The sequence below is a fragment of the Diorhabda sublineata genome, chromosome 6, assembly GCF_026230105.1.
Source record: "Diorhabda sublineata isolate icDioSubl1.1 chromosome 6, icDioSubl1.1, whole genome shotgun sequence".
NCBI lineage: Eukaryota > Metazoa > Arthropoda > Insecta > Coleoptera > Chrysomelidae > Diorhabda > Diorhabda sublineata.
Genome location: NC_079479.1, coordinates 30,710,735 through 30,721,134, shown reverse-complemented (window position 1 = coordinate 30,721,134; position 10,400 = coordinate 30,710,735). Strand labels below are relative to the sequence as shown.

At 29.5% G+C, this 10,400-nt stretch overlaps 1 protein-coding gene across 1 annotated transcript; it reads right to left on the bottom strand.

Annotated features, from left to right (window-relative positions):
* Positions 1-1,162: 1,162 nt before the first annotated feature.
* On the bottom strand, positions 1,163-10,053 carry LOC130445717 (GRIP and coiled-coil domain-containing protein 2). The gene is made up of 6 exons (XM_056781547.1): positions 7,534-10,053; positions 5,914-7,048; positions 4,423-4,603; positions 3,776-4,032; positions 2,155-2,350; positions 1,163-1,356 (listed from the first exon to the last, which is right to left on the bottom strand). The coding sequence occupies exons 1-6, from the start codon at positions 9,911-9,913 to the stop codon at positions 1,183-1,185; spliced, it is 4,323 nt and encodes a 1,440-aa protein (XP_056637525.1). The 5' UTR covers positions 9,914-10,053; the 3' UTR covers positions 1,163-1,182.
* Between the last annotated feature and the right edge of the window lie 347 nt (positions 10,054-10,400).

Below are 10,400 nucleotides of genomic sequence, written 5' to 3'. Positions count from 1 at the left end.
CTGTAGTGCGGTTTTCAGTTTAAATTAGTAGAAGACAAGTAAGAAGACGCCTCTATACAGGAATACAATTTTCAAAAATTAAATGAAAATTTTGTTTAAAATCATACTTTATTTAAAATACAAATAAAAATCTTCATATTCGCGAAAATTACGAAGTGGGCGACATCTGTTAATTTTCTTTCAAACTTCAATAGAGGTAAACAATAAAGCCAGAATACGAACTTGTTTTGTTGTTTTATAAAGAATAGAAAGTGTTAATTGAAATTTTAATCTAAATAGTAAAATAACATATTTGTACCACCGTATCGATATCATGGATATACTATATAATCTAAATGTTCTTGATTTTAGGTTTCTTCTGTTGTAAAATTAGTTATTTCAATAATTTTTTTAAAAGACAGATAAAAATTGATGTTACGACTTCCTTTAGTTCTATAGTCGAAATCATCGATAGTATTACTTCATAATGTAAGTCTGTGGTTGAAATCATAGAAATCGATATAGTGTTACTATGTAGAGTATTTCTATGGTCATAATCATCAATACTATTTTTTTATAATGAAATTCTGTGGTCGAAATCATAAAATCGATACATTTTTTGTTTATAATGTACTTCTATGGTCGAATTAACTATATTATTACTTTATAATGTAGTTCTATGATCGGAATCATCGATATAGATACGGTATGGTCCAAATTATCGATAGTACTACTTCCTAATGTAGAGCGGTGGTCGAAATCATAGAAATCGATATAATGTTACTGTTTAAAGTATTTTTATGGTCGAAATCAGAAATACTATTACTTCATAATGTATTTCTGTGGCCGAAATCATCAAATATGGTTCTGGGGTTTAAATAATCGAAATTTGATATTACCACATAATGTAGTTTAATGGCCGAATTATTATTTTTTAAAGACTGATTTTATTGCTTTTTGGTGGTATTGGGTGATTAGAGTAAATTTACAGTATCATGTTACGGCCACAACAAGGAAAAATTAAAACTATTTGAGTATTTTATAAAGGCATTCGGAGTGGTTGGATCAAAAAATACAATCCGTTAAATAAAATAATTCATTTTATTATTATGTATTATTTTCATAAACTTAAATATTATTATTACAAATTAAATTACATAATATGAATATTGCAATTTTTACATGCAGCTTCAATCAAAATTATTAAGATTTATTTGGTGAAGGCCATGTTGGTAAGTAGCTACTCCATCCTTTTATTGAAATATCTCCTTTTGCGACTGAATTCAACTGTTTAGCCTCTTCCGGACTTAATTTGAGTATTGTATTCATTACTGGAACAAGTCTTGATCTTTCGTCTCCACTGTTTAATGTAATAAACTAAAAATTAATAAATTGTAGTTTAATCAAAGAATGTAAGCAATAGCATGTCACTTTTTTTAGTAATTTAATAAATATAGAATTATTGTTGTAAATATTTTACAAGATTTATTAATTTTAATAGATTTTCAGCAGATAGTTCTCCAGGTAATATTACATTGGAAATGTTTTGTACAATAATACGATTATTTTGAAGGATTCTAGTTGATGAATCGTTACTAACCACTGCTTTAATAAATTTCTGTTCCCCTTTACATCCAAACAAAACTGCACAAAACTAAATCGTGCCGAATATTTTCTCTAATTACATTTTTATGTTGCGATGGGAATAAATCATATTTAAAATCGGTTTCAGGGCATGTTATTAAAACTTATGCTTTACTTCAATATGTCAATCACAGGTGGCACTAACTGGTGAGTATAGCAATAGCTTTTATTCTTTCATTTGTTTAACCATGTATTCCTTGGCCTTATCTGTATCTAATGTAATATAAAAACCAGAAGTTTTTTGTCTATTTTTTCTGTTACAGTTTCATGTCTTATTCATTTTTTCCTACTATTCTTCTAATTTTATCTATTTCCATTGCATCTATTTTCATCTTATGTGCATAACAAATTTTTGTTAATTATGACCACTTTGTGGATACATTGAGAAAACATATTATTCATTAACTAACTTAACATCCAAAAAGAAATTTAATCTACATCACTACTAGGTTCATAGTAGCGGTAAGCCTCCTGATAGGCCCTTTGTGTACCACTTGACATTACCAAAGACCGATCTCCTTTATTACTTACTTTGAATACTACATTTTTGAGATATTCCAAATTTTCTGCATGTTTTTCCCTTTCTTCTGATCGTTGATGTCTTCGAATTTCTTCTTTAAGTAACTTATTCATTTGGATGTGTTTAACTAAATCTTGTTCAGTATCTGATAACAGAGCCGTCAAATGTGTTACTTTCGATTCATGTTCTTTTAATTTCAGTTTTATCCTACAAAAAAGTAATGAGTAATTAATTCAACATTATACAGTACAATTAATTTGATACAATTCAGTCGCCATGAAATTCTAAAGAGGCTAGTGATAACCAAAGCAAGAACAAGACCAAGACTATGGCAATCTTAGTCAAGCTTTACTCCTATAAAATATTAGTCATTCCTATACATTATTATAAATATTTCCTAAAAGCGTCATTTTTATATTATACAAACATATTTAGTGTGAAACTACAGTGGAACAAATTGTAACTTTCAAAAACAAAAGTTCCCAGAAAGAACTATAAGGTTGAAGTAATATTCTTAGTCTTGCATTTTCAATGTTAATTTTGGTCAGTATTGATATGGGTCTTGCTACTATTAATATGGTTTTGATCTCATTTTTTTTATTGTAAAAGGAAATACAACAACCAATTCTTGTTAACATTTCAAAACCAAGACTAAATACTCAAATATAAAAAACAATGACTAGATGATATTCTAGGATTAGCTATTTAAAAACTAACAGATAAAATAGAAAAATATCAACGATACAATATTATATTACCTACTGAAAGGTATTTACCCTTGGATGACTTTCTAAAACGAGTGGGGTCAATAGATCAGCTGTGAATATTGAATACTCTCAGAGCCATTGCAAGTAAAGTGGACACGATAGATCCTTTGAGTCACAGGGTAAATGAAACTCTAACATAAACAAAAGTTATTTATCAAAGTCAGATCATTACCTAGCTTATTTAGTACCCTTTTATTCATTTTGAGCTGGCATTTAAAAAATATTAAAATTAGCAGCATGTTTTCATTCCCAGTGATATTAAACCTGTACCTGAAGGGTCAAAAAGAAACTAGAGGTCAATGTTATGACTTCCATCGATTGAAAAAGAAGTCAATACGAGTTTTATTGTAGTTTAATGACAATTAATATTATCTACCATGAGTACCGTAATAACCCTGTTTATATATAAATTACCTTGACATTACTCAATCGAATGTTTAGTTATTTATATTAGTATCGCATTTCTAACGAAACGTGTCATTTAATTGACTAGAATTACACATTTTTGATTAATAATGGTTTACAAGTAACCTTATTTATTTTCCAACGACCTTCTGGTTCAACAACCGTCACTGGTGATATTCATAATGAACACACTATTAACCACTACCATTAAATCAACAATTACACTATCGCGCGTTTTGATAACCAAGTTATCGTCTTCAGGGACCTAAACGCAGGACAGGCAATGTAATTGTGAATGTTGGTGCCGCGGTAGCGTTCAGTATATCCAACAATGTTTAATGGTGAAGTTTTCAATACAATGTATTTTATACAATTAATTTACATTTCTCATAATTTTTTTTTCAATAATATTCAATAATTTTGTATTTCAAGCAACATTTGTTGTCTTTTATATAAATACCTTTCTATTTCTTCATCGGAGTCCGTTCCTAACAATCTTTCCAGGGGTATCGGATGAACGCCTCTCGAAGCATTACTCTCTACACTTTCTGAACCTTCCCCTTCTCCTCTAGGCATAGTAGGAAGGGCCGGATAATTATCTGTAGGAGTTGGAGCTTTCTCTAATTGACTACGCAATTCGAGTATTTCTTGCTCGTGCCTTGCCTCTTGATCAGCCAATTGTTGTCTATAACATTGAGTGAGTGTTTCCGCACGTACCTGTATAAAATAATGAACTGTACAAACATGTATTATCCCATAGATGGGGCCACTTACAAGTTTGTGTACTTAAATGGTTAAGAGAAAAATTTATTAACTTTTCATTTTTTCCAAGTAATCTTAATTAAATCCCAAGATATCATTTTCTAAAGATTTACAGGGAGTTTCTAAATTCACGCGACGAAATTCAAAAGGTGATTGTTGGTATGATATTAAGATGGATCTTTTCTATAACAAAATTTCCTCAGCCCACCCCTTTCCGAGATATTACCGTTAAAAGTACAAATATTTATGCCACAATCCCACAAAATTAACTTTCGTAAACTAGTTTTTGATCCTATTTTATGGAATATTTATAGTGAAATTACTAACTAGGTACTCTAAATTTACCTTAAGGTTTCTAAGGGTTTCCGCATTATCTAAAACTGTTTTTTCGTGTTTTCCCGATAACTCAGCATACTGGGTTTGCAGTTCCTCATATTCTTCTTTTATTTCTTTCACTTTGTTAGTAATATCTTCAATTTGGGTAGAATAATCGATATTTTCATTTTTTAAACATTCAATTTTTTTCCTGGAAGAAAAAATTTTTTCTGGATAATTTTCAAGGAAACCAAATGAATTCCTTATATAAAAAGTGAGCACAAGAGAGTAAACCCTATTACACTTGTATGGTTAGAGTAGTGCTTGCCATATGAATATGGAGGTGTCAGTGGATATTGATCTTGAACTTCTGTAGATTGTAGTGTACAGGAAAGACGTGCCTCGGTAGCTGATTCCACAGGCACTTTTCCAAAGGAAGCAATTCGGAACTCGGTGGTCATAAACCACGTCGAGTAGATCTTGCAAAAACTGCTCTAGGTGGGATTATGTTGGACAGCTCGGAAAATCATTTGCCGTAGTAGTATCGGAAAACAGAGCCAGGTTATCGATCTTTCTTCTATGCTCTAAGCTGTCCAGGTTTCTAGTCAACCCTGGATCGCCTATAAATCTAATTACTTTCTTCTGTATTGAGTCCAGCAACCTGAGTTGTGTCCAACGATAGTGACCTAGATGAATCGGTCCTTGAGAAAGCTACTAAGCCAGTCGATAAGTGAAAACAACAAACCGTACGATCTCAATTTATTTAGAAGGTTGGCATTCCAAACTCTGCAAAAGCCTTCAATTACTTTGGATTCCCCATATTTCTCTTTAACTTCAGTCCATACGTTGATGACATAGGCCAGGTGTTACCCAGTTGATCTATGTTTACGTAAACCGTATTGACGGTCGCTGATGATGTTGGTAGACTCAAGATTTGCTGGTTAACAACTTTCTTCATGACCTTGGCAATGGCTGGGACCAAAGTAATCGGAGGGTAGTTACTAGAAGACGTTTTTTTTAATTGCATTGCATTGAATCATCTTCTTCAGTCAACGGTGGAATTTTTGACTTGCTGAAGCCTTTCCTGACCGCTTTTTTTACATACCAGAAAGAGCTTAACAAATAATATTCTCAACTACCCCTCAAAAGGGTTGTGTCTGTCTTATTTTTCACTTTTAATAAAGTGTACATGAAGTAGAACTCTCATTTTTTACATACTAACTTCTGTGAGGTTTAATATAAATCATTCTGAACTACATTTTAGAAAAATTGTCAACTTAATGCATTAAGGACTTTTCAAAACAATTAAACAGAACCAAAAGAGTTACCAACAGTAACAATCATTTCTTGGTCTTCTACACTAGTATCTCAAAACTCTTTTATTACTTTCTTGTTTAAATAGTATGTTTAATAAATAGTAGGTGCATTGATGTACATATATAAAATGACAGAGTACAAATACTGGGTGATTATTTTCTCTGGTTCAATAAATAAAATTATATATGGGTACATAGTACTTACAATGAATCGTTCAATTGTTGAGTTAGAGCCTGATTTTGTGCTGCAAGTGATGTTACTTTCTCAGACAACTTTTCTTCCAAACCAATATCTCTATTTTGATTTTGTCTCAAAACGCTCTGAGCTCTCACTTTATAACAATCATATTCGTCTTGAATTATCCTAAGCTCCTCTTTAATCAATCTTAAATTATCCTGTGTTTCCCTTAGGTCTTGTTGAAGTTTCAAGTTATCGTTTGAGAGCTGGTCTCGTTCGGATTTTAATACACTGTTGGCTTTTTGATGTTCCGCAATAACTTTACCAAGTTCAGTAGATAATTCCTCAATTTCTGACCGAGCCGTTTCCAAATGTTGGGTTAAAATTTGAATTTTTTCTTTTTTTTGAGTTATTTCATTATCTAAGGATGCAATTTGTTTTTTGTACGTGTTGATTTCAGTAGTAACTGTAATTACATTTTGTTCTTCTGTATTTAATCTTTCTTCAAAAAGTTTATTTTGCTCCCTTAGAGCATTTATTGTAGTTTTCTGTGATTCTATTTGATTATTCAATTTTGTTATTTCTTCTTGTTGTTTTTCAATTTTTTTGGCGGATTCTTTAACACTTCTTTCATAATCTTGCATTTCTAAACTCAATACTGAATTTTTCTTACGTTCATTATTTGATTGTTCTAATAAAATTTTTGTGTGTTTGTGGCTTTCTATTTCTGTTTTCAAAGCTTGATCTTTATCTTCTAAAGTACTGTTTAAATTGGATATTTTGGCTTCGTATTCTTTTTTCAATACATTATTTGCTTCTAATTCTTTTCTTAAAGTTTGAATTTTAGCACTCACTTGTTTTTTCCAGTTTTCAGTGGTTTGCTTATCCTTTTTATTATTTTCTATTTCCATCTTTAATGAACTCACAAGTTCGTCTTTTTCTGCTAGAAGCTGTTTATCTCTAGAAATATCAACAGCGGCTATATTTAATTGACTTTGAAGTTGTTTACATTCTAGTTTACATTTTTCCAAATCATCTTCCAATTTGTCACATTGATTTTGGAAGTTCTGAATTGTTTTCATATTTGATATTAATTTTTTTTGTGCTTCTTCATTGTCAGATTGTTCTTTAGCTACCGTCTGTGTTAACTCCCTAACTTTACCTTAAAAACAATATACATATAAAAAAAATGGAAAAAATACATTATATTAGAATTATCTTCTTAATACAAAACTGAGGAATTGATTTGAAATAATAAGATTGAAGTATATACTACAGATTAGCAACAAAACAGATGTTAATTAGGTCTGGATAATTCCCTACCATTTTAATTTTGTTGAGAATTGAAGTTGTACAAAGAAATAGAAGGTATGATAGACTAGAATCGCCAAAAGAGTAGATGGGAACACCCAGAAAGATGTAGGATAAGACACAGGGAGATATAATAAAATAAAAAGTAAAAACCTAGAGTCGTGAAACATGAAAATTGATACCGATGTTGGTTGTTTAGATCCATAAAAATGAACAGAGGTGGATTTGAAGATTTGCTGCTTCTATGCCATTCACAATTTGGCACTAATTAATTATCATTATTAAGAAAATAACTTTTCTAGTTGTAATAGATAAATTGTATATAATTAAATTTACCTTTCAATTTGATTGCTAAATTTCTCAACTTGCCATACTTTTCCTCCCAAGAACCTTCTAAATCTTTCAATCGATTCAAATCTTCTGTTCTTGAAATTGTAGAAGAGGACATGGCATCATTATCAGGAAGACTAGAATCCAGAGTTGAGCACAATTTTTCTTTGAGAATTTCTATTTGATTTTGTAAAGTGATAATTTCAGTGGCTTCAACAGAATTAGCATTCTGTTTCAATTCCTCAATTTCGCTTGTTAGATTTTCTATTATCTTATCTTTTTCTGTTAGATTATCTATATTTTGATTAGCTTGAGTTTCATAGATTTGTAATTTTTTCATAATTTCCTCACAATGTGCTTCTAATTTTGATATAGTTTCCCCTCTTTCTTTGATAGCTTGGTTCATCTCATTCATTTCTAACAGTAACTCTGAATTCTCTCTTTTTAAGTTTGTTATTTGCTCTTTAAACTCATCAGAATTATTAAAAGGTACTTCATTAGTTTGACAAGAAGAATCGACTCGGTTTATCAAAGAATATTCAAGTTTTCCAAGCTTCTCTTCTAATGTATTATTTTCTGACATTAATCTCTTATTCTCTTCTGCTAAATTCTTAATTTCTTCAGTTGATCGTTTTTCTAATTCTTCAAAGGACTTTATCTGAGACTGTAAATCTTGTATACGTTTTTCTGACCCTTTAAACATTTCTTCTGCTATAACATTCTTTCCTATTTTTTCATTAAGAGCTTTTCGTTCAGTGTTGGCTCTATTGAGTTCTTCTGAAAGTTCCTCTTTCACTTTAGAGATTGTACAATTTTCTTTTCGCAAAAGTTTGACTTCATTTTCAAGTTCATGGATGGTATTTGTTAATTTTCTTTGCGTTTGAGATTGTTCTTCAATATGAAAGTTTAGAGTGTCACATTTGATTCGATAATCATCCATATTTTGTGATAGTTCATTTTGTAAATATTGTAATTTAGTACTTAAATTCGCATTTTCTTCTTCCAATTTACTAGGATTTTGATCCCCTTCTATTCTTTGTTTACCTTCTGTCAGGTCCAAAACATTCTGATTCAATTCATCTATTTTATTATTACACTGTACAATTATTTCTTTGCTTTCCATTAGTTGGTTTTCTAAAATTAACTTGTCAGTTTCTAATTTACTGTTCATACTTTGTATTTCATCGAGTTTTATCAATAAAGTATTTTTTTCTTCCTCAAAAGATTCATTATTATCGTCAGTATTATTTTTTCTTAATTCTTCTAATTCAAAACTCAATATTTTGATGTTTTCCTTTGCTTCACTTAATTCTTCTTCTATTATCATTTTCTCTGATTTCAACTGATCAGCTAAAATTTTAGCCTCATGCTCATTTTCTTTTTGCTGCTCTATTTGTTGCCTCAAATTTTGATTTTCCATTGCAACATTATTCAAATATTTTATAATGTTTTTCTCCCCATAATTCAACTGTTCTTTCCACTCTTTGACTTGTTCTATAGAGGACTTAAAGAGATCCAATACTTCATTTTTATTTTCTCTCAACTCTTTCACAATCCCAGCAAACTTTACTACTTTTGAGTGGTAAAATTTAATTTTTTGTTTTAGTTTAACATTGGAATCAACCAATTCTTGCTTATTTAAAAGCATTTCTTGTAATTTACTATTTAAAGTATTGATATCTTGATCCTTCATTGTACAATTATCTTTCGTTAATTCCAGTTCTTTAGAAATGATAATTATATTTTTATTTTTTTCTTCAAGGTTAATTTGAAGATTTTCTATTCTATCTACTAACCTATTATTTTCAATTTTCAAATACTGTACATCTTCTTTACTCAAATTCAACAATGAATTCAACTCATTTATTTCACCAATTTCTTTATTCGTCGTATTTATAGAGGGTTCTTTCTCTACATGATTATTTTTTTGGAATGTATTTAATTGCTTTTCTAATGTGTCCAAATTCAAAATTAGTTGGTCGTTTTCATCAGTTAATCTCTTAATTTGCCTCTTATAGGATGTATTTTCATTATCACATACATTATATTTTTCTTCAAATGATTTCAACTCACTTTCATATTCTTTAATTCTCTTATTAAATAACTCATTTTGAGTTTTTAACTCCTGATTTTCTGTTACTAGATTTAGTTTTTGTTCTGTTAATTTTTCTATTACTTCCTGTAAGGCATGATCGGTGTTACTATTATCATTTTTTGAATTCAATTCCTCTTTAAGTTTGTTATTTTCCTCTTGTAATGCAGTTTTCGATTGTTTTGCTTTTTGAGCAAGTTGTAATAACTGTGTACATTTCTTTATTAGTTCTTCTTTAGTCAAATTTTCTAAATTAAACTTTTTATTAACATCGGTCGAAGCTGATGATTCCATATTTTCAATCTCATTAGAGTACTAATTTATAACATATTATTCTCCTCATAAGGTGACGTATTATAATATTTATATATCATAATATTTATTACATAGATAACTATTGAAATGTCAAAACACTACTGTCAATACCTCTTGACAGATATTTTCGTCTTCTTTAATAAATATCATTTCTCTTTACATGAAATCGTTGAATAGGTTAAAAATTACTTTAAAATTCACTTCATTTTAATCTGATATTTTAATATACTGACTAAAATAATTATTTCGTTATTTATAAAAATTAAGATCGTTGCTGAAATAGATCTTTAAAATAATTTATATAAATTTTATCACGTTAATGAACCATATTTTTTTAAACTAGAAATCTATTTAAATTATATATTTCAATATTTCATTAATATATAAATATATATTATACCATTTCAGATGAAAAAATCGCATTATTTGATGTTTTTTTTCACCATTTTTCATAGAATACAGTTAA